We start from the raw sequence: 25256 nt of genomic DNA on the forward strand, positions 1-25256 counted from the left end.
TCCTGCAGTTTATGGAAGAGAAACAATTGGCAAGGGTTACCTACCAGCCTTAAGTTGTAGAAGGTTAAACGTAGTACACTACAAAGATTCTAGAAATCATTTTTACCGAGTTATACGTAGAAAAAAGTTTATATCAGATACTTATTAGAAAAACAATTATATCAGATTGTAAAACAAAGGATAGTAATTTAGTCAATAAATTTTGTGAACGGATTTTTCTTTTATTGTTAACGAATAAATTTACCCGCGCCTCGCGCAGGATTTTTAATATCACGGAATTCATAAAATAATACTTGGAACCTATTGGTCATTAAAACTAAAACACTATATTATCTTACTTACAAAATTACGTAGTAACGAATATTAATAATGTAAAGGTTTAAAGGAAAATGATAATTATAACATCTTATCATTTATCCTTCAATCAATAATCTTTAATTTGATTTTATAATTTTATTTCTTTTGCCTCCAGGTAGTCTTACTATTTGATATTTTTGGGAATCAAATTAACATCCCCCTGAGATATTAAACTTTCTAATAAATAAATAATACAAGGCTGAAAAAGTGAACAAATATTCTAATTTTAATGTGTAGAAAGTTCAGCTCTACCTTTTGCTTTACATATTTCATTTTAAGTCCCCCATTTAAATGTTTCAAAAGAAATTATCAAAATGGAAAGTTAAAGGGAGAGTGATATTGGACAACAATTCAACTTTTTGTATATACTTGAAAGGGAAAATTTAGAACCTATCGGTCATTAAAACTAAAACACTATATTATCTTACTTACAAAATTACGTAGTAACAAACATTAATAATGTAAAGGTGTAAAGGAAAATGATAATTATAACATCTTGTCATTTATCCTTCAATCAATAATCTTTATTTTGATTTTATAGTTTTATTTCTTTTGCCTCCAGGAAGTCTCAAGTCTTACTATTTGATATTTTTGGGAATCAAATGAACATCCCCCTAAGAAATTAAACTTTTTAATAAATAAATAATAAAAAACTGAAAAAGTGAACAAATATTCTAATTTTAACGTGTAGAAAGTTCAGACCTACCTTTTGCTTTACATATTTCATTTTAAGTTCCCCATTTAAATGTTCCATAAGAAATTTTTAAAATGGAAAGTAAAGAGAGAATGTATCATATTGGACAACAATTCAACTTATTATATATACTAGAAAGGGAAAAATATCACACTAAAATGTTCAGTTTGTTTGGGTGTTTTTTAAATTAAATCAACATACCAGAGTGATAGAGTTCAATTTGATACTATACTTCTATTCCGATCGCAGTGTTGAGAAACACATTTATTACTTATGAAAAGTATTTACAACTTGTAGTAAACTTGTACTCAAAGGATAGTGTGAACAAATGTTTATTGTGCCTTATCGGAAGTCAACTCTTTGGAAAAGTTACAACCCTTTAAAAAGGTCACAACACTTCATAAAAGTCGAAACTGTTCAGGAAAGGGAAAGGCTAGTTTTGGAAATAAATAATTAAAAGGGAATCTTGGTTTGTGGTGGCACCACGTAAGCGAGGTTAGGTTCTTTTTTATTATTGTTGTTGTTATTACTATTATGGTTTTGTGAGGGGATACATATTATTTCAGTCTTGATATTATGTTCTCTAAGGTTACAAATTCATTTTCTCACCTTGACTAATTCCATGAGATACTTGTCACCTCCCACCTACAACATGTATCAAGTAACTCTGTCCACCAAAGCCAGAACATATGGAAGAAATCACTAAGTATTTTTGTCCCTACTAGGATTGGAAATTTAGACCTCATGGTTCTTAATCAATTTCATAGACCACTTGGACACACCCTTGGATAAAACATCTACTTTTTCCAATTTCCTCTTTTTATCTTCCATGTGAAAGAAAATTGTGTTAGAGGTGAAAGTTGACCTGTTATTTTTTTTGAATCCGTTATCGTGTTACTCCATTATTGTCATTTCTGGGCTTGGTATTTCTGATGTTCACAAGAGTATTGCACATTTTAATTTCTCTCCATTCTTGTGATCATCTTTTTTGTCCAGAACCCCTAAATCCACTTCCCTCCGGCACATCGATCATGGAATACTTAAAATATGTTACTTTCTGAAGAAAGAAAGTAAAATCCTTGTTTACTTAGCTCTAAATTTGTGTTGAATAATTGTCTCAAAAGTTTTTGGAATATTGGTGTTTCGCCTACAGTCAGGACATTTCTATTGATTCACGAACTAATATGCATCTTTGGAGCACTATTTGTCATGTTGTCATTGATAAAGCATGTTAACTTTAATATGCAGACTTGTTCTAGAGCTGCCAGTGTTCTTTCGCATGTCATTAAGGGTAATAATCTATGCAAGGAAAAGGTATGTTATGTTCTTTCCACCACCCAAAGATGTTTTCCTTACTCTGCGTAAAATAAGTTTTTTACACATGAATAAAAAGATAAAAGGTATATTCATCTTGGAGAGAATGGACCAATATTTGGATATTTTTGGATCTTTTCTTTTAGGTGGGAAATGTAGTATGACTTTGGAGATGTTGTACTTGGTCCAGTACCATCTTGGTTTATGTTTTATGGAGCTAGAATAAATTCTTTTATGTTTTGTGGAGCTAAAATTCATACACACTTTATAGACACAGCAAAATACACCTTATATTCGGGAGAACAGTCACTCTGGACTGTGTTGCTGTTTCTGTGATAAGAATTATAATTTACAGAAGTTGTCCTTATTCTTTGATTATAACATGTAAGTGAATTGCAGGTTCTGCATATTGAACTTCTACAACCTACTCCCATTCTAGGAAGCCCAGAGCCTTTGTTACACTGTATGGTGAAGTATCTGGCTCTTGCCTCTTGTATGAAAAGTAAAGATGGAAAATCAAGCACATCCGAGAATGTGTTTGTTCAGTCTGTTATCCTGAAACTGTTAATTATTTGGCTTTCTGATTGTCCAAATGCGGTGCAATGCTTCTTGGATTCACGTTCTCACCTAACGTATTTGCTGGAGCTGGTCTCAAGTCCTACCACAACTGTTGGTGTAAGGGGCTTGACTGCAGTACTATTAGGGGAATGTGTAATCTACAACAAAAGCAATGCTAGTGGAAAGGATGCCTATAGCATAGCTGATGCCATAAGCCAAAAAGTTGGGTTTACATCGTACTTCTTAAAGTTTGATGAAATGCAGAAAAGCCATCTTTTTACATCTGCTAAACCATTTTTGCCAATTAAACCATTGACAAGATCTACTGTTGCTAGTATGGATGAGATTGAATATGGTAGAACTGAACCATCTGATGAGCATTGTATGCTTACATCAGTATTTGATTCTCCATTCATATATTCTTTGGAGTGCTTAGTGGCTGATATTAGAGAAAAGATGGTAGAAGCTCACAGAAGCCCTAAGAGCCAGGTGACCGTGGTACCAGCAGATCTTGAACAACAGGGTGAGGAGAACGATGTTGACTATATCAAGCGGCTGAAGACTTTTGTGGAGAAGCACTACCATGAGATACAGGCAAGTAGGGATTTTGGATTTATGTTCCTAATAAATGCACTTTGTCAATTTAGTACAAGCTTAGAATAATTTGTATCTCACTATCTTTACATCTGAATATAGTTTTGCATGCACAGTTAGGGTCTAAGCTGCAGGACAAAATTTGTCCACGTAAGAAATATTTTTCAATAAATACTTGAATCAATTCGAGGAAAACTGTCATGGCAATTTTTAAAAATAATTTAGTCATCTTTATTCAAAATGGTAAAAAGTTGCAGCACGACAACTCAAAGGAAAGGTTAAGTACCTTCTCTTTTGATAGGCTTAAGAAAGCTCAAGTTACTTATATACTTATGGACCTCTAGGTACTTAATGAGTTGGTCTATACTGATGCTGCATTCATGTAAGTATATGTTACCTGACTGGTATTATACTGTTTATATCCTTCCACTAAAAGTAAAGATTTGCTTCTTAATGAGGCCTTGCAGAGTGGAGATAACAAGACGCTGATGGAGAGCGACGCAATGATTGATTTGCTTGTGTGCCTTGGACAGGAGCAGAGGAAAGTAGACAAACTTAGCTCTAGGCTGAGAGAGCTAGGTGAAGATGTAGGTAAATTGCTGGAAGACGTCGTGGATGATGTTGATGCTGATGAAGACGACTAGTCTTAATGATGTTTTCTTGATCTACAACAGACTAGCCTTTACTGTGTTCCAAAATTTTGTATAAGCATATCTGTTTTTTTTTGTGTATATATCTGATATAATTGAGAAAAGACGGTTATTAATGAAGTTGTTTCGAATTTTCAAGACATCTTAGCTTTGGGGGTGTACCTCATTTTTCACCCAATACCACTTATAAAAAAAATATATGTATGTTACGCATAATCACTTGCCACGTGTTAAAAATAATTTTGAATTATTTTTATTTGATTTCTTTTCTTTTTCTTTTTCTTTTTTTCTTTCTTTGCCTGAACTTCTGCTCTTCTGCCATTCCCTTCATTGCGCTGCAACTCGTCAAATACGCTAGGCGCTCCCGTGGTTCGCGAGAAGGAAAAAGGCTCGAGATAGCTGCCTGATGAGAGGAAGGGACGCCGGGTACAATCTTTCTTTGGTTCCAGCCCCCCGGTTACACCAAAGCACGCCGTGGAGGGGTAAATTTCATAGCAGCACAACCAATTGTTTGTCAAACTACCATCAATTAATTTACTTATAAAAATAAACACCGCAAATACTCATAATCTAAATACTCAAAATATCATCAAAGTCAAAATTTGATATTTAAATCACCACTTTTTCTAACTTTTTACTCCCAAATCCAATCTTGATTCGTAGGAGAGAAAAATCTCTTAAAAGAAGAATAAGAATGAACATGATAACATTAATTTAAAAAAAAAAATGGTAAGGTAAAAGAGAAAAAAATAAAAGTGAAAGAAGACATGGATGCCCAAGAAATAATATGATAAGCTAATGGTGGTAGTGGTAGAAAAATGAGAAAAAAAAATTGAAAATTTTAAAACTATTCATAATAAAGTTAAAAAAAATTAATACATGGGTTTCTATAAATATTCTCAAAATAAGTCAAATTGTGAATGTCAAATGGTAATTTTAAGTTGTCTGAAGATGTATCAAGAGCCCTTCATGCGCTCATATTTCATGACAATACAAGTGATTAAAATTAGTCTAAAGTGAATATTTATTGTGGTTTAAGATGGTTTTATGGGTAATAGAACATCCGCAAAGTTAAGGTGTTTTTTTTAAAATTTGGAGCAACTTCAATGATGATTTTATGTCTTTTCTCACATAATTATACACATTCAAAATTTTACGGTATCACCTCGGAAAAATGAGGGAAATCCCACCTTTAATTTTTTTTATTACCATTATCCCTTATTAGTTTTATAAATTCTCAAAATTCCTCATTTTTGCGCATCAGATTAATGTATCCACGTATCATATTAATATATCTCGCGCATCAAATTAATATATCATGTATAAAATGTACATCAATTAATGTATCATGTATAAAGTGTAATGTATCTTACTTTTGTAATTATAAACTTATAAGGGACAAATGGTAATTTTACCTAAAAAATATGTGATTTTTGTCCTTTGCCCTATAATAAATATAATGTTTTGAAAAATATAATAAGAAAATGACTATAATTAATGATGAGGGTAAATTAGGAACAAAGTCTAAAATTATTCATTGATTACATAAATGAATAAAAATATAGTTGAACATCTCAAAATAATATAGTTGACAACTATTATTAGACGAAAGGATAACTATAATTAAGTTTGTTAGGGAAATTTCATCATTTTTATCTAACTCTAACATATTTCTATTTAACATATAGTAACTAATATTTAAATTATCTAACCATATAAAAATTGAACTGAAGTCGAGTACTTATTATTAATGTCATTTGGGTTTAATAGTTGATTGTTGTGTTGTTTTATTTCTTCTCCCAACTCGAAGCTGTACTTTCTAACTCTAACCAAACTCTTATTTATTTATTTATTTTATTATTATTATAATATATTATATGATGTTGTTAAGACCCATTAACAGTGTTTTTTTTTCGTCCCCAACTTTCTTTGAAAAAATAATAGTCACATGAAATATTTGAAATACCAAACTCGTGCATAAGGGTCCCATGAATGATGATATAGTTTCTCGAAATCTGTTCCTGCTTTATCAATTTAGTCAACCATTTTACTCCTAAATTCGTTTTATAAACCACAATCCAGGCAAATAATGCAATAGCTCCTCTACATAAATATACTTCATATATTTTATTGCAAAGAGAATGGCTATAATATAATGGCAATTGGTGTTATGTACAACAAGTTGTCTGTTTTTTTTCCTGCCAAATTATAGTCACGGTTTTTCCCTAACAGTCCCACTCTCCAGCTGACCTAAACAGACACATTGCTATCGAACTGTGCATGATATGACAAATACTCCCTTCCGTCCCAAAGTAAATATTTATCTAATTTTTATACTGTTATACTTCGTATAAACAAGACATTATGTATATTGATTTATTAATGACCGTTATTTTCGCTAAGAAGAAGTAATTGTCAATATAGAGGTGGATAGATAGAAACCATGTTAGACCTCCCAACATTGATATTTATATGTGAAAAATTTATCAGTAGTACTATGAATTCAGCGATCAACATTAAAAAAACGAAAATAATTAACTTTAAATCTTCAATCCGTTTCAATATAATTTATCGGCCTATGATAAAATCAAATTTTAGGATAGATTGGTCTGAATGAGGAAAGAAACAAAAAGATAATACGAATCCAGAGCATAGCCACGACCTGTCAGATTCTCTTCCTATTCTCTCTCACCCGGACCAATCACTTTTACCACATACATCTTTTATATTTATTTTTTAATAATCGTAGTGTCGAGATCAGCTTTTATTAATTCTATGGAATATCATCCGGCAACAAGTATTAGGTAATTGTATCTATCAAGGCCAACACAAATACGAAGAATCACCCGAGTATTTTTTTTCTCCTCTTGGCTCTCAACTACTCCACGAGTACACATACATTCTTTTTTCACCCTTTATATACTAGTGACTCTCATTATCTTCTATCTTCATCGTACACTCAGGATGAAACTGTTAGAATTTTTTTTAATGTTAATGTTGTTTACTATTAGCACAAGTAGTGCTAGAAGGGATAATACATTGAAGGTGGCTAATGAAGAAAAAGACTACTTGAATTGGATTCATCGCATGAGTTCTCGCAATCATTCTGTTTTCCAAGAAGCTAAGAACAAATTAGAGCCTTGTAAATTTATTAAGGTGAATAAAAACCCGAAATTCGGAGATTTTACTACGGTTCAGAAGGCTATTGATTCAATCCCAATAGTCAATTCGTGTCGAGTGGTTATTTCTGTTAGTCCTGGAACTTACAGGTAAATTTTGTACACCTGTTTTCTGCTTCTTAATTTTGATACATTCGCAATTTTATGGAAGTGTTTTGTTAAAATTTTGTAGGGAAAAGATTGAAATTCCAGCAACAATGGCTTACATTACCCTGGAAGGTGCTGCTTCACATAAAACAACTATCAAATGGGATGACACTGCAGATAGGACAGGAAAAAGTGGCCAACCAATGGGAACTTATGGTTCCGCAACTTTTGCTGTTAATTCCCCCTATTTCATTGCCAAAAACATCACCTTTAAGGTAGTTGTATTGTCATGTCTAACAATATATTAACAACTAATTTTATCTCTGCATGTTAACGTGGTGGAGTCAGAATTTTTAATAATGTACTTGCTAGTATAAGTTATCTATCCATAAGAGAATATTTAAACACAAGTATTCTATTTGAGCAAAAGGTATTGGGTTGCGAAGCTCTGTAAAATGTATTCAAGGTATAATTCTTGGATTAACATTTATAAGTACGGACAATATTTGTACAATTGATAAATCGGAAAAACTTTTGGAAAAACTGTTGCATGTCTTTAGGTGAATAAAAAATTAATTGATTCCTCCGTGAACAGAATGTAGCACCACCACCACCATCAGGGGCACTAGGAAAGCAAGCGGTGGCATTAAGAATATCGGCAGACACAGCGGCGTTCATAAATTGCAAGTTCATTGGAGCACAGGACACACTGTATGATCACAGGGGCAGGCACTATTTCAAGAACTGTTATATTCAAGGTTCTGTAGATTTTATATTTGGTGATGGGCTCTCCCTTTATGAGAATTGTCATTTACGTGCAAAAACAAAAAGCTATGGGGCATTGACAGCCCAGAAGAGGGAGAGTTTACTGGAGGAAACTGGATTCTCTTTTCTCAATTGCAAAGTTACTGGATCTGGTGCTCTTTACTTGGGCAGGGCTTGGGGTACTTTCTCTAGGGTCGTATTTGCTTACACTTATATGGATAAAATTATCACATCAAAGGGATGGTATGACTGGGGAGATAAGAACAGGCATATGTAAGTTCTTCCCTTTCTTTTTTCATACTATAGAACGCGAATTTACTGAGGTATTTATGTTGATCTGCAGGACGGTATTTTTTGGGCAATTCAAGTGTTCAGGACCAGGGGCAGACCATGGTGAAAGGGTGAAATGGTCCAGGGAGCTCACTGAACAAGAAGCTAAACCGTTTATCTCACTCAGTTTCATAGATGGTCATGAATGGTTACTCCATATTTGATTTCTTTGATGGCAGTCAGCAGTCTTTACTCTTGTACAATTACGCAATTCATATTGCAAAGTTAGAAAATTATTTTTCCCAGGCACCGTCTTATAGAGCGATTTTCCCATCCACGACCACAAAAATAGAAAAAGAACCTACTCCTACTTTCATCAAACCAGAATACAGTTGCGCAACAATAAATTTTATCAGCATTCATTTTCACGAACTGTTGCTTTTCTATGCTATTTGGTTGAAAGATCCGTTAATTTGACTAAGCTAGGCAAAGCCAACTGAATACCAAGTGGGTCAAGTGGTCCAGTACAATCGTCGAGAAGAATTCACAGCGAAAAGTATGTCACACAACGCCTTATCAAATCAAATGCAACCAAACTTCACCTACCCAAGGAATGAAGTAACGGGTCTTGTATTGCAAGAAGTTGAAAGCTATGTATATAAGTTTACAAGAGACGACAATTATAAAATAAACTGTACAAGTATAAACAAATATACAGTAGATACATTTCCACCATGACGGTCAGTTAAAAGCAGACCTGCTTTCCTCAAGTAATTGAACTGTACAATACCAACAGGCAGCCTGACAGAAACAAACTGACCAAGTCAACAACGAAAAGTAATATACAAGAGTTTAGAAAGATTATGATCAAAAGCACAATGGAGAAAGACGTGATAGAAGTTACTGGCAAACAAATATAGGTCCTCTAGATGTCAATAACATATATAGAGAACATCAGATATCAACATCTCGTGTTCACGTTGTAATGGAGAAGAAACCCAACATTCCTAGAATATGGACACTTCTTAAACAGCTACTGCTCATACTCAGCAAGGACATCCCACACACATCCCTTGGTATGCAGCAAAGACAACCAACATAACATCACCACCAAGACAAAGGGAGAGAAAATTACTGTGGGACTGGCCAAAACAGATAGTGATAGCATGATATATTTTTTTGCAAAGGATATGCATACAGTTGTCATCGACTATAGAAAAATGATGTAATGTTCATATAAAAATCAAATCACCCACTATTAGAGAAAACTGAAAAATAAACACAGGCCACGCACCACATAGATGATCAGGACTGGAATAGAGTTACAGTCGCAATGTAACCGTTCTTCATCACCTGTGACAAAATAAGCAAATATCCTAGTGAAGCAATAGGAAACGAAAGCACAAAGGGAAGAGAGATAAAGTGTGAGGCAGAACCACAGTGTACTGTGGGGTATACAGTCATTTATTTGAAACAAAAAAAAATCACCTCAAAGGCAAGATTTTGGTAGCCATATACAAAGGTAGATCCAAACGGATTGCTCGCAGAGCCTTGCGTCTGGATAGCAGCTCGACCACAATCCCCTAGTATCTCCTGCAGAATCATAGCAACTTAACAATGAGTCAGATTACAATTGCGCCCAGAAAAAAGAGGATGTCAGATGATAGGTATATACACAGGTGTACACAAAAGTTTGCCCATTAGTTCCAAGTATCATTAACATGAACTGATTCTGAGTTTTTAAAAACTGAGTGGGGGTGGGGGAACAACGCGGAGTAATAATTATCCAGAACACAAATAGTAAGAACTTCCAACTTTAAAACCTTGAAGAAATACCACTAAATGAACAGAATACCAACGAATCAAACAGAAGAATTCACCTTAACTTGTTCCCATTTTGTGCTGGCTGTAATAGTGGCTTTAGAGGAGTTTACATCCTGATGATAAGACCCTACAACTGCAGAAAAAAGGATGCGAAAAGTATTAAAATGAATATCCAATTCTTTTAAATTGGTATAACGAAAGAGCGCTGTAGATCATGAAGAATCAACTCACAATCAGAACAATGGATAACAAAATTGCACTTCATGTATGAATTAAAATCAGCATGCCCAGGATAGTTGGTGTGCAAGACAAATTTCTTGATTTTATGTGTCTGCAAATAAACCACAATAATCTGAGAACAGATATAGACTTCATTAAATGTGCTCATGGAAACTCAGAGGATGACATACCTGCCCATCAAACAGTATATCTAAGCCACGAGTAAAGTAGTTGTAGAAGTAATCACCACAAAGAGTTGTCCTCGGCCGGAGATCTGACGCAGAATGAATCACCATTTGATCAACCTGCATAACTAATGAAATCAATCCCCACCAACAATCTAACATGTAGAAACTTGAAGGAACTCAGAAGAAGCTGGATATATCAATTTTCTGTTAAGACGCCAAAGAAATATAGCACTACCTGTTTTTGATGGATTCCGCATGGTCGACCTAATTCGGTCCAAACATCCTGCATAAAGATAAGATAAGACAAGGTTTTGCATGGTTGATTCAGTCATCAAAACATATGTAATAAAGGAACAGGGCTATATGCAGCACGAACAAACCTATGCCAGACCACACGCAACATACAAGGACAGATGGATTCAAGCATTGTAAAACTAAAAGGAAACTACTAACGCACGCAACATATAAGACAGATGGATTCAAGCATTGTAAAACCAAAAAATGAACTAAGTTCAACCCTAGTTCAGTAAATGAGCTAAAATAGGTTTTCAGCCTCCTGTCCCCCTTTTAACTTCAGGAAAAATCTACTTCTGCGTTGCAAGCCATCCTGAACTTCTTTTAGGCAATAGGGATACGATTATTGGATGGAATCTAGACTGAAGACAGTATCATAATTCATATCAATACAATTAGAGTTTCCACAATATCAAGGAAAAATAATCCAATGGAAGACAGAAGAACATTAAACAACTCAAGCGAATGATTAACCCCAGAACAATCTAAAGAAAGAGTAGTTACCTGTGGCGATGCACCAAAGGGGATGTGTTGTCCACCAATGCTAAACTGTAATTCTTCCCCCAGCTAAAGAAGATAGAAAACAAACAAATCATATGTAAATCAACTGACTGCATGTCGGAGCATTTAATTGTCAAACTTAACAAATGACACTTGACAAATTTTTTTATGATCTAAACTACTGCACAGAAAGACGTGAACTTTTTATCTTTAGAAGTAGAAAATAACTACTAAATCATTCATCAAGTGCCAAGATTCAACACTATGGAGCACGAGCAAAAAAAGATCTGATAAAAATAATATCAAACTAGACATTCAAATCTTTTTCTTTCTTTTTTTGATAACCGTAGTGTCTAGGCCAGCTTCTGCGCACCTCCCAAAGGATATCAAACTAGACATATAAATCTTCTCTATTCAAAAGGGGTAGACACTTCTGTTTTTTGAATTCTACCTCAAAACTAGTAGCCATTGCAAGTGGAGAAAGAACCATCAACAATAGTAGCCATTGCAACTGATGAAGGAATTATTAAATTGAACGGCACCAGATTTAGTTTACTTTAATTCCATTTCCTTGCATCACAATTTGAGATAGGACTAAAATGAAAACTAAAGCATCATCAATTTTGATCCAATACTACAATTTTCTAGCACACAAATTTGAGATGTGATGATGGATTTATAACAGAGCAACTGCAAGACAAAACATATAAGCCAGAACTGTCATATCCCGGTGGTCAATTTCCTTTTTCAATGGCTATATAATTGGAAAGTGACGACAACAATATCAAGAAGCTATTAATGGTTCTCCTGGCAAAGAGAACTGTGGAAGACCAAATTTAAGCACATTGAAGCCAAAACTAAAAAGTTCCAGACATGAAATCCCTTTATGTCAGCTCTATGTCAAAGCACCAGAAGCACACAAAAAGAACATCCTAAAGAGCTTTCCCCGCGAAATAACATAAAGAGCTGCAGCTCAAAGGAGGAGGACTTAACTTACTATTAATACATTATTCAAGAAGAAATCACATATTACATTAAAGAGACTGCACAAAAACTTCAGGGTGGACCGAAACAAACCTTAACATGCACTTCTTCCATGTAGAGGCTCCCAGCAGGCAGAGGAGGAGTACAGGCCTTGTCCATCATGGATCCAACACCAACTTTGCTTCCAGCAGAACTATCAAATATTGATACACGGCAAGTAACTGGGGTTGTGCCATCTGGAAACTCAAGAGGTAGTTCCGCTTTTGAAGTGGAAAAAGAGAGAAAGAAAGGAAAAAGTTATTTATACCAGAGTACATAATTTGAGTCTGCACAAGTGTAAAAAAAACGAAAATAACCAGGAATACCTTCACCATCACGGCAGCAATCTGTATACTGGGAGGGAATTGGAAAAGCAAACGACAATCCCTGCAAAGTTGCCATCTATCAGAATCCTCAACACAAAACTAAGTGATGGATAATTGAATAAGAGCCTCTTTGGATTAGCTTATTTTAGATGCCTTAAGCCAAAATAGCTTTTAAGCACTTTTGTAGTGTTTGGGTGAAATAAATAAGTGCTTTAAACACTAATTTATTAAGCCAAACAATAAAAATAAGCCAAAAGTTGCAAGTCAGATTTAAACGTGGCATTCAATAGACATTGGACAAACATACTCTTTCACTTTCATTTCTCAATCCGGCTCACTCCCGGCTACGGTTTGGACCTTTCGCCTGCTTAGAAGTGGATTCGAACCACTGACATAAGGATTTTCAGTCCAACTCCTCTGTCCTTGTCATATGTTCCTGGATAGGTTGGTCCAAAAAGAGAATAGACGGCTACAAAAGTGGCCAAAGTGGACGGCCCGCTGAAAGAAACAAAATCAAAAGACAATATTTAAATCACTAGAAATGTTGGGAGGTGTTAGCACAGCATCATGAAAACCTACCAATCTAGACAGTTGTGTAAGTAAACACTATGAAAACCTACCCTATTACAGAGGTGGCATAGCGCATCTGAAGCCTTTTTACATCAAATATTTCAATAAGGCGCAGTCTCTGAAACAGGTAGACATGAGGGTGTAAGGACATACTTGAAAAAATGTTTCTAATTCATTATGCAAGTAGAAAGCTCTTGAGCCAATTTATAAAGGAAATAAATCTTATAAAAGAGAAACTTACGAAAGAAATAAGTTCATGTCTTCATGATAAAGTAAATTGCAAGAGAATTAGTAGTTATCCCTTCCTGGGTTGGGATAGTGATTCCAGAATAATTTATTGTGGGATTAGTTAGGTAAAATAATAAAAATATCCTCCTTAAACCCCATTTTTATACACCACTTTACATTCATTTATATTAACATAATTTTAACAATATTTATAGTAACATTCACAACCTTAATTATTCCTTGTTCATATGATAATATATTTTTCTATTAAAAAAGTACATTTTATAAATATAATTTTTATTTATGAATATGATATGTTGAATTTATTTGCCTAATTCTTAATGCTATTTATAATTTAGTTTCTCTTAAAATGTTCACTCCACTACTAAATTGCATATTTTTTATCGAATAGTTTATTACTCACTTAAAATTTTTATTTATATATCAATTAAAATGTAGATAACTTTAATAATAAAATTTCTTTTACTTTTAATAAACTTAAAATGAGACTTTTATTTTTAAGCTTAGTAAGATGAATATTTTCTTTTTAAATTAAAAGTTTTATTTTTAAGCTAAAGAATATTGAAATTTTATTTTTAAACTAAACAAGATGGAAGTTTTATTTTAAAATTAAATAAGATGAAATTTTAATTTTAAAAACACATTGCACAATTATGTAAATGCACACTCAGAAATATTTAAGCTAAATAAAATGGAAAAATTTATTTTTAAGAATGAATAACTAAAACTTAGAAAGAAAATGTAAAAAAGTAAAATAAATACTAAATAAGATGAAGGGTATTTTTGGAAACAAACAACTTATTCTTAAAAATTATGTCATGAATATAAGTTTGAATAGCAATAAAAATTAATCTCACCATAGCTTATCCAAATATAACTTATCATAACATAACTAATTCCGACAGAACTTGTATTTAAATGAAACGACCCCTAAGATAATTCGACTCTCTCTCACATTGAAATCACAAACCATTCCCTAAGCATTTTTGTCAATTACAATATCAATTCCATTTGTCTACATGTTAAGTATCAATTACTTCACATCATAGTTGGTTAGAATACTCCATTTGTTTCAAAAGAATGAGTTAGTTTTTTTTTAGTCTATTTAAAAAAAATAATTTTTTTCTTTTCGTTTTTTGTAACAATTTTCCACATCGCATATTTAAGGCCATAAGATTAAAAGGACAGTTTTGTACATTTAACATAACTTTAATTTAGGACCACATGATCAAAAGTTTTCTTTATTTTCTTGAATTCCGTGTCAAGTCAAATTAAATCATTCTTTGTAAATTGGAGGGTGTAGGAAAGAAGAGAAAAGACAGAAGTCATCATTGAAGTTATCTCGATTTTTTAAAAAGATATCTTAACTTTGTGAGTGTCCTATTAACCCATAAAAGTATTGAATATCGTTGTAAAAGGATTATTTATGCCATTTGCTCACATGATAAGACGTGTGTGACGCTCACGTTAATTTCAATCCGACCCGATTTGTTTCAAAAACTGATGCTCACTCACGTGTGATACACACAAGTTATATCTATATTTTCATTAAAACTAAAAAAATGTTTCTGAATTAATTTCTCTCACCCGTCAAAGTTAACATTTTCACACACATTTTATTTATCAATGTAAAATCCTTTCCTTCAATTTCTTTATCCCTATTATTTCCGCTAATCAGATCTTCTTCTCGCTTTTAGTATATGAATTTTTTTCAGTATTTTCTCACTTAGATTTGAGTTTTTCAGTCGAAATTAGGGCTTAAAAATAAAGGGAAGTCGATAATTGATTACTCAATTGGGACTTTAAGGAAAGTTGTTAATGGAGAAGATTATAAAGAAGAGCTTGAAAATGATAACGTTGGGTTTGAAACAGTAATGATAACTAATAAAGAAAACAAGTGAAATGTGACTCTTTTCAATTGGCTTTAAATAGAAAAAACAAACTTTCACGCGCGTGTTGTGCGTGATCGCAAACTACTTGAGAAAATGGGATAAAATGACCCTTTTACAACGACATGAAATACTTTTATGGGGTAATAGGATGCCCATATAATTAAAGTATTTTTTTTGGAAAATTTGAAATAACTTTAAATGTTACTTTATGTCTTTTTTCTTTCTATGGTATGCATTGATGGAATTGCAACTATCAGAACCTAGGAAAGATCTATTAGAAGGGACAAATTAGTTTATCAATTAGGTAAAAGCTTAAAAGTTTTAAAAATTAGGTAAAAATGACAAATATATATATATATATATTAGGTTAAATTATGTTTTCATGATAGTTCCAAACTTTTAATTTTTACATTTTAATTCAGTAATTGTCGTAGCTATCGGGGCAACTTCTTTAATCGTTTGACAGTTGTCATAGTTGTCGAGATAACTTCAATAGTTGTCCAAGCAGCTTCAAAAATTATCCACACCAGTAATTACCGAAACAACTATGAAAAATATTATTGATTTAGTTTTTTTAATATTAAAAATAAAAAAGTAAAGACAATAAAAAATAGCCACTTGTCGTTTTCTTTAATTACGAATTTGCAATACATTTTTAGCTTATTTTCCCACCAAAGGGGAAGGTACACTCTCTCTCTCTCCCGCGAACCACCCGCTACGGCGGAACTACTGCCCCTCGCCGCCTCTGTCCCTCACGACCCTCCGCCGTACCTCAACTCACCGTCTCCTACTTCGCTGGTCGGAGAAACGAGGACGGAAAATCCCGTTCTTCTAGTCTGCTGTCCACTCCTTCGAGAAACACCACACTCTGCACCTCTGACTACGACGACCACCGCCAGTGCTGCTTCCACTCAATATCTCCTACAGTCTGTCTCCATTGTAAATTCAACCGCCTAGCTCCGGTGAGCCACCATCTATTCAGTCACATAGCAACATTTAACACTACTCGCATACTATCAGATTTCACTATATATATACCCTACTCTTTCACATTTTTATTGCTCTATTCTCTTATTTGTTGGTATTCAAGAGGAACGATATATCCTGTTTTGTGATTGTCCATTGCATAAATTGATCATTATGGCATTTTTTGTATGAGTCCTAGCTGACAGTGTTTCTTGTTGATTGCTACTTGATATGGTTGGAAGAGTGTTAAATTTCTTACTGATCGTGAAATTGGAATTATTTTTGGTCGTTTTGTTTTGCAATTTAGTTGTTAGTGCTGAATTGAACTTATGATTGTATTGAGTGGCGGAAAATTGTCCTTATGAAAGTGTGTAACAAGAGTAAGACCCTTGTCACATGGATGAAAGAAAAGAATAGAGAAAGCTAGTCTTTATAGTGATAGAACTAGTTGAAATTTTAATTAGGTAAGAGGGATAATGGATTGAACTGCAAAAATTTGGTCGAACCTCTTCTCTAGTGATTATCTGTACTGGAAATCAAAATCCAAAGGTTCTTTGGCCTATTATGTTGACCAAATCCTTGAAGATAGGTTGAGGCCAAAGAGACAGCAGGTCTGAGAAGCTAAAATGGAGAGAGAATGAGCTTGTGTGGTTGTTTCTTTTAAAATAGAGAGAAAATCAGCAGGTCAAAAGTTAAATTTTTGTGATTGTCCATTGCATGGATTGATTATTATGGCATCTTTTTGTATGAGTCCTAGCTGACAGTGTTTCTTGTTGACACAGGACACAATGGATGAGGATTATTGAGCTGGTTTCGTATCATATAATTTCTCCATTCTATTTGCGAATTTTACAGAGTTTGCTATTGGTGAAGTAAGCAAACGAGGACGGAAAACCCCGTTCTTCTAGTCTGCTGTCCTCTCCTTCGAGAAACACCCCACTCTGCACCTCTGACTATGACGACCACCGCCAGTGCTGCTTCCACTCTATATCTCCTACAGTCTGTCTCCATTGTCAATTCAACCGCCTAGCTCCGGTGAGCCACCATCTATTCAGTCACATAGCAACATTTAACACTACTCACATACTATCAGATTTACTATATATATACCCTACTCTTTCACATTTTTATTGCTCTATTCTCTTATTTGTTGGTTGGTATTCAAGAGGAACGATATATCTTGTTTAGTGGTTTGTTACTTGTTGATTGCTACTTGATATGGTTGGAAGAGTGTTAAATTTCTTACTGATCGCGAAATTGGAATTATTTTTGGTCGTTTTGTTTTGCAATTTAGTTGTTAGTGCTGAATGGAACTTATGATTGTGTTGAGTGGCGGAAAATTGTCCTTATGAAAGTGTGTAACAAGAGTAAGACCCTTGTCACATGGATGAAAGAAAAGAAAAGAGAAAGCTAGTGTTTATAGTGACAGAACTAGTTGAAATTTTAATTAGGTAAGAGGGATAACGGATTGAACTGCAAAAATTTGGTCGAACCTCTTCTCTAGTGATTCTCTGTACTGGAAATCAAAATCCAAAGGTTCTTTGGCCTATTATGTTGACCAAATCTTTGAAGATAGGTTGAGGCCAAAGAGGCAGCAGGTCTGAGAAGCTAAAATGGAGAGAGAATAAGGTGTTGTTTCTTTAAAAATAGAGAGAAAATCAGCAGGTCAAAAGTTAAATTTTTGTGATTGTCCATTGCATGGATTGATTATTATGGCATTTTTTGTATGAGTACTAGCTGACAGTGTTTCTTGTTGACACAGGGCCCAATGGATGAGGATTTTTGAGCTGGTTTCGCATCATCTAATTTCTCCATTCTATTTGCGAATTTATAGAGTTTGCTATTGGTGAAGTAAGCAAACGAGGACGGAAAACCCCGTTCTTCTAGTCTGCTGTCCACTCCTTCGAGAAACACCCCACTCTGCACCTCTTGACTACGACGACCACCGCCAGTGCTGCTTCCACTCAATATCTCCTACAGTCTGTCTCCATTGTCAATTCAACCGCCTAGCTCCGGTGAGCCACCATCTATTCAGTCACATAGCAACAATTAACACTACTCGCATACTATCAGATTTCACTATATATATACCCTACTCTTTCACATTTTTATTGCTCTATTCTCTTATTTGTTGGTTGGTATTCAAGAGGAACGATATATCCTGTTTAATGTTTTGTTTCTTGTTGATTGCTACTTGATATGGTTGGAAGAGTGGTAAATTTCTTACTGATCGCGAAATTGGAATTATTTTTGGTCGTTTTGTTTTGCTATTTAGTTGTTAGTGCTGAACTTGAACTTATGATTGTGTTGAGTGGCGGAAAATTGTCCTTCTGAAAGTGTGTAACAAGAGTAAGAGCCTTGTCACATGGATGGAAGAAAAGAATATAGAAAGCTAGTCTTTATAGTGATAGAACTAGATAAAATTTTAATTAGGTAAGAGAGATAACGAGTTGAACTGCAAAAATTTGGTCGAACCTCTTCTCTAGTGATACTCTGTACTGGAAATCAAAATCCAAAGGTTCTTTGGCCTATTATGCTGACCAAATCCTTGAAGATAGGTTGAGGTCAAAGAGACCGCAAATCTGAGAAGCTAAAATGGAGAGAGAATGAGGTGTTGTTTCTTTTAAAATAGAGAGTAATCAGCTGGTCAAAAGTTAATTTTTTTGTGATTGTCCATTGCATAAATTGATCATTATGGCATTTTTTGTATGAGTCCTAGCTGACAGTGTTTCTTGTTGACACAGGACCTAAGCACCAATACCGTGACTGCCATTGTCAAAGCTCTAAAACCAAGAACTTTTATCCAATGGATGAGGATTTTCGAGCTGGTTTTGCATCATATACGTTCTCCATTCTATTTGCGAATTTTACAGAGTTTGCTATCGATGAAGTAAGCAAAATTTTAAATGTTAGTACTGAGCTACGGAAACTAGACAGGATGTTCCTTAAACTTCAAGGAATGGTTTATAGAATGGAGTGTAGTCGTGCATATTTATGGGACAGCACACACTATAAGTCATCGATTGCATGGGTAGAAGAAGCCAATGGACTGATCTATCATATCAGTGATATCCTTGAGGATATTTCATTGAACTTAGGTCTCCGGGAAGGAGAAAAACTGGTAAATGGAAACCTGTTGATAGATAAGTTCTTGTTACTAATACCACGTAAAATTAGTGGTATTGTAGAAGACTTAGAAGATCTGATAAAGGAAATGGGAACAGATTTTCTTGTTGACTTGGTGAAACAAGTTCCTAAAGTGGTTGCTAGGAAGCAATGTTGCGGATTTGCTGGTTTATCAAATCCAACTCACACGATTGGGAGAGAATCACAAATTGAGAAAGTTGTCGAAATATTGACCCAAAACGATGTACCTCTTTGTATCACTGGAATGGCTGGCATAGGTAAGACAGTTTTTACCCACTGTCTTTGCGAAAACAAGGAAGTGAAAAAGGCATTCCCATTGCTTTTATGGGTTTCTGTTTCTGCAGAGTTTGAATTGGTCAGAATTTTGAGAGCAGCCATTGAGTCTGTCTCGAAAGAAAGCTGTTATTTGACGGATCTGAATGTATTAAGGTCCACTTTACAAGAATTATTACTCTCGGGAGATAACTTTTTAGTGGTACTAGATGATTTGTGCGTTGAAGATCTGGAAGATTGGAACTTACTGTATGCAGCTTTTAAGGTTGAATCAAAATCAAGTAGATTGGTATTTACTACCCGAAATTCAAAAGTGGCATCTTTTATTGGTCCCAAGATGTTTTGTCTTCAACCTCTCTCAGATGAGGACTGTTGGAAGATCATCAAACAAAGGCCTTTCATTAACAATAAAATGCACAATTTAGAAGTAATAGGACTTGAAATAGCCAAAAAATGTAAAGGTGTACCTTTGGTGGCAAAAACAATCGGAGACATACTTCACTGTTTACCTGTTAATGAATGGGATTCTTTGGTTAAGGGTAACCTGTGGGACTTGCCCCAGATTGAGAATCATGTATTCCCTATTTTTCTGCTTAGCTATTGCTGTCTGCCACAACACATAAAGAAGTGTTTCTCTTATTGTTGTTTATTCCCACCAGAATATGTCTATAAAATGAAGGATATTGTTCTGCTGTGGATGGCCGAAGGCCTGATTCATCCGATAGACGGAAGAAGAATCGAGGATATTGGTCGAGAATATTTTGAAGAACTTGTATGGGGGTCTCTTTTCAACTCTGGAAATGAATATTTTCATGACTTTGATGGATCTTATACCATGCATGAGTTCAATCATCATGTAGCTGCTTCTGTCTCTTCGAGTATATGTCAGCGTATAAAAGACAACCAGTCTTCTTACTCTCTTGATAGGGTTCGACACTTGTCAATTTGTCATGGCAATACTCAGTCCAATGGCCTACATAGTTTCTCCAAATGTCACAATTTGCGGACATTCACATTGTTATGTGCAACTAACATAGGTCCAAATGTCCCTACACTCTTTAAGAACTTCAAAGTTATGAGGGTTTTGAACTTAAAGTGCGGGGGCATCACAGAAATACCAGAAATTGTTGGCAATCTTAAGCACTTGCGGTACTTGGACCTTTCCAGTAATAACATCAATACTTTACCATCATCACTATGTGAGCTTTCGTTATTACAAGTGCTTATTTTGGAGAATTGCACATCATTGATGTGTTTGCCGGACAAGTTTAGTAGGCTAACGAATCTTCGGCATCTTTTCTTTGATGTAAAACATCAAATTCATCAAATGCCAGTAAATTTCAGATTCTTGAAGGAATTACAAACATTGAATGCTTTCGTTGTGGAAGCGGAGAATGGTCATACCATTGAAGAATTAGAGGATTTGAATTCTCTGACGAGATCATTTTCTTTAATTGGATTAGAAAACATTCTAAATGGACAATTAGCTGCAACTGCAAACTTAAACGAAAAGCAAGGTATTATAGAGCTTGAGCTGCAATGGAGGAGTCATCACGAGAGAAATATCGAATATGAGATTTTGACGGGTCTTCAACCTCATAAAAACTTAGAAAGGTTGGTCATCAGTGATTACCGTGGTACCACGTTTCCATCATGGCTCTGGTATGGACCTCACTGCATGCTTAGATCTATATACTTGCGTAACTGTGAATGCTGCAAAGGTCTCCCACCTTTGGGAAAACTTCAATTCCTTGAAAGCCTTACTATTGAGAATATGACGTTATTGGTATCAGCCTTCCCTTCTTTAGTTGATCTTGGCGTGTTTCCGTCACTCAAGTCATTAGTTTTTTCTACAATGCCTCAATTGATTGGTTGGGGATCTGGTGAATATGACATGCCTCAACTTACTGATCTGAAGTTCTACACTTGCCCGAAACTAAAGTGTTTGCCCGAACTTTCCCGGCTCAGTTCTCTCAAATGCCTAGAAATTGAAAAATGCGAAGGACTTGATTGGTTGCCATCTAGTTCAGCTTCTATGGAAAGTTTCATCATCCGGGATAGTCCAGCCCTCAGTGACAGTTGCCAGGTAGGTGGCGAAAACTGGAGTACATTGAAAACAATACCATTTGTACAGATTGATCAATTGGTAATGCCCACGACGCCACAACAAATCTGAAGTTCGTAGGTACTTTTTATATCTCCTAATGTATGTGTTTAAAGAAAATAACTAGTCATAATAGCTAATTATCGTGTGAAAATTTGTGATGTTTCTTTGCGGTATTTGCCAATTTTCCTCTTTTTGTATTGTTTCGTCTTGATGTGTGTTATCAGGGTTATACGTTTCTGCAATCCCTCTCACTCAACTTTTTAGGCATCGTTGAGAACACTAATGATTGAATACTTTGCTGTTTACACATATTTTGGGTAGTGGGCTGAGCATCCCGGGATGCTGATACCACCCATTCCCAAATTTTGATGTATTAAGCTAAGTTTCAACTTATTTCTTTTGTTGCCCCTGCTTTTGTGCCTGAAAAATCTCATCTGGTTCAATATGTCCCATGTGCTGAGTATTTAGCTTTCCTTGCTTACTTTACATTGATCTTTCTCTGTGTGTTGCTTTTATATTTTGATTACCTGCAAAATTGAACAAACAGTTAGTAAACAAAGAATCCTCATAGCTCTCCTCCCATAGGATTTGAACTTGAGAATTTCCTTTTTCCCTTTTTCAAGTCTCACTTTTCATTTTCTGCACACTTGAATTCTTAGGTAGGGCATCTTCAACTTGTCACTATTGATTATCCTCCTTCCTTGGGGTTCCATCTCTTGAAAATTGCTCCCACAAAGGGTTCCTTTTCCCAGTGCTAAGTTAGCCAGGTGGTCTGCCAATTTATTTCCTTCTCTAAGGATGTGCTTAATAACCACTGGTCTCCCTTGCATTAGTCTCCATATTTCTTCTAAAGTAATAACAACTCTCCAGGGAAACCTTCCAGCTTTTGTCTACAATGTTGTTCGTTAAAAGTGAATCAGTTTTGATCACCACTCTATCCATCTGTGTTGCCTCTATGAACTTTAAGGCCTGTAGTATAGCCATAGCTTCTGCTTGTGTGTTAGTACAAGCCAATTCTCCAATCTCTTGTGCTTGTGCTTGCAAAATATCCCCTTGCTCATCTCTTACACAAAAAACCCAAGAGCTTCTTCTTGGATCTGTTTTAATTTTGATCTGTCCTGTGTCAGGTGCCTTCCATATTACCTTTGTTACCTTGGCTTTGAGATTGTAGTTATTTAGAGCTTCCACCACTATTCTCCAATTGTACGGGACATGTTTTCTGCTTCTTCTCCTTGTCTTTATAAGTAAACCAGAGTATGCAATAATTTGAAAAATTAACCTACTACTAGACATTTCTATATCTCTTGCATTACTGTTTGCAGTGTCTTGATTAATTTTTGTTGTATTTGCAACTAATGATGATTCTGTCTCCTCTGACTTTGCAGGTTCCTGATCATCCAATGATGATTGCTTATTATCTGGTGTATTTTTGGGCGAATATATCTCTCCTGAGATTTCTGTGTTGATTGGTTGTATATCATTCTCCTGACTGTTACTGGTTTTGCCTTGAGGTTTCATATTTGTATAATTGCTTCTATTCTCTGTTATGTTGTACTTCCTTGTGAATCTTGACAGTTTATAGACTGTATGGATACTCCTGTATTGGTTGTATTCTCGTTTTGGTTGTCTGCTACCTTTGCCAACTCTTGTTTTTGAATTTTATCTGATGCATTATGTTTATCCCAAAAAGATGCTTCTACCCAAGGTTTGGATGTCTCTTTCTTAGTGGACTTGTTGGCTGGTGATTCCCTTGTTCTGTTTTCTGTGTTTTCAGGCTTCTCTTCTGTCAACTCCACTAGTTTCTCAAACTTGTTAGAGGTATTAGTAGCTTTGGTTTCTCTTTTCTCATTATCATGTTGCTCCTCCTGGTGGTGTTCGTCTTTTTCCTTGTTTCTCTTGATTGTGTTTCGGTTGCTTGCTGTTGTTCTTCTTGTTCTGGACTACATTGCAGTTCTGATAGATCAACCTCCCTTTCTTTTAAAATCCATTCACTTCTGGTGTAGTTGCAGGTTGTTTCTTTTTATTCCCCTTTCATTGGCTTTGTTTTTATCGTTTGTCTTTCTTCTTTCTTTGGTCTATGTTCTGGATGTAAAATCCAACATCCTAGTAGGTCATGCCCCTGTAAACTACAGCATGTGTAATCATGCTGAATTCGTTGCCATTTAGATCTCACTCTTCCTGTTTTATCTGAATTCTCTTGTGTAGATTCTTGAGTAAATCGATTTACACCTTTACCCGTGAACAACTAGATCTTGTTTGATTGTATGTGGCTTTGTCAATCACTAAGGTTTTCCTACTGCGCTAGTCAAATAGAACAGTGACACTCTTTTTAGAAATACTTTAAACTTTTTTTTTAATATATTCAAATATTATTAATATTAAAATAAAAATAATGAAAGAGTGTTACATGGTAATTTGGACTCTAAATTAAAGTATACAAATTTGTTTGGGATTTCTACTCGTCTTACTAAAAATAAAAATAAAAAATAAAAATTATTTCAGCTTTCTTCATCATATTAACGCTTCTTCTCCAACACCATACCATTGAAGCGAACATACACCATTGAATCTCGCACATTTTTTTTCATAACTTATTAAGTCTTCCTAGCAACATGAAAAAGTGTTTATTTTCATTGCTTCAAGCTTTGTTTTCTCTTCTCATTCAATCAACAACATAATAAATTAACTGAAACAAGCTTTTATTCGTATATCACTCTATGTACTCCGATTTCAATAGTACTCAAAGTCGATATATTAAAACATTAAACGTTATTTCAAAGAAAAATTATTGTTTCAATGTACAAGAATTTTATGTTTTGTCGTGACAAGGATTAATAAAGTATAGTTTTAGAACTTTTCAGCAAATTGGAAAAGTTCAATAGGGGAAAATATTTTAAACTTTTAAGCAAACTTAATTAATTGTATTGCAGGACACTTTGAAATCTCTACCCTAGAAGATTAAAATGCAAAATGAATCGAAGAATCTTTGGAGGATATAGAAAGCAACATGAATGTAGTTGTACCTTTATTCCTCAATTAGTTGATCAAGAATTAAAAGAGACTTGCATCGGTATGAAATTTCAATCACTTGATATTGAATTTAAATTTTATCTTGAGTATGCTTATTGTAATGGTTTTAGTGTGCACAAAAATCAAATTAGTAGATTAAGAAAAGATAAATCAATTATTGGTCAAGAGTTGTTTGTTCA

The 25256-nt window shown here is 34.6% G+C and overlaps 4 protein-coding genes across 9 annotated transcripts in view; 3 read left to right on the forward strand and 1 right to left on the reverse strand.

Moving 5' to 3' along the window:
• LOC138337058 (golgin candidate 6-like) overlaps nt 1-4307 on the forward strand; it is a 30876-nt gene extending 26569 nt beyond the window's left edge. For 4 of the 6 annotated variants that reach the window (XM_069293853.1, XM_069293856.1, XM_069293857.1 and 1 more), the window contains 3 exons: nt 2300-2365; nt 2765-3517; nt 3985-4307. In XM_069293853.1, coding sequence (XP_069149954.1) covers nt 2300-2365; nt 2765-3517; nt 3985-4161 — 996 coding nt within the window. In that variant the 3' untranslated portion in view covers nt 4162-4307. Of the gene's footprint in view, nt 1-2299; nt 2366-2764; nt 3518-3861; nt 3900-3984 lie in introns of all 6 variants that reach the window. The other 2 variants (XM_069293855.1, XM_069293854.1) reach the window with 1 other exon arrangement.
• Nucleotides 4308-6997: 2690 nt separating this feature from the next.
• On the forward strand, nt 6998-8773 carry LOC104645850 (probable pectinesterase 53). Its single transcript, XM_010318519.4, has 4 exons — nt 6998-7436; nt 7519-7708; nt 8029-8471; nt 8542-8773. Exons 1-4 carry the CDS (start codon nt 7132-7134, stop codon nt 8690-8692), a joined length of 1089 nt encoding a protein of 362 aa, XP_010316821.1. The 5' UTR covers nt 6998-7131; the 3' UTR covers nt 8693-8773.
• A 309-nt stretch (nt 8774-9082) lies between these two features.
• LOC101255554 (PHAF1 protein At3g51130-like) lies at nt 9083-13715 on the reverse strand. Its single transcript, XM_069293858.1, has 13 exons — nt 13655-13715; nt 13464-13531; nt 13151-13341; nt 12844-12904; nt 12572-12738; nt 11498-11560; nt 10935-10982; nt 10703-10816; nt 10524-10623; nt 10349-10425; nt 9957-10061; nt 9763-9821; nt 9083-9269 (listed from the first exon to the last, which is right to left on the reverse strand). Exons 5-12 carry the CDS (start codon nt 12638-12640, stop codon nt 9774-9776), a joined length of 624 nt encoding a protein of 207 aa, XP_069149959.1. The 5' UTR covers nt 12641-12738; nt 12844-12904; nt 13151-13341; nt 13464-13531; nt 13655-13715; the 3' UTR covers nt 9083-9269; nt 9763-9773.
• A 2475-nt stretch (nt 13716-16190) lies between these two features.
• Nucleotides 16191-23658, forward strand: LOC104645852 (putative disease resistance protein RGA3). The gene is made up of 5 exons (XM_019212285.3): nt 16191-16516; nt 17303-17555; nt 18283-18535; nt 19265-22125; nt 23433-23658. Exon 4 carries the CDS (start codon nt 19327-19329, stop codon nt 22114-22116), a length of 2790 nt encoding a protein of 929 aa, XP_019067830.2. The 5' UTR covers nt 16191-16516; nt 17303-17555; nt 18283-18535; nt 19265-19326; the 3' UTR covers nt 22117-22125; nt 23433-23658.
• Nucleotides 23659-25256: the final 1598 nt, after the last annotated feature.

Source organism: Solanum lycopersicum, chromosome 2 (assembly GCF_036512215.1).
Source record: "Solanum lycopersicum chromosome 2, SLM_r2.1".
In the NCBI taxonomy this organism is placed as follows: domain Eukaryota; kingdom Viridiplantae; phylum Streptophyta; class Magnoliopsida; order Solanales; family Solanaceae; genus Solanum; species Solanum lycopersicum.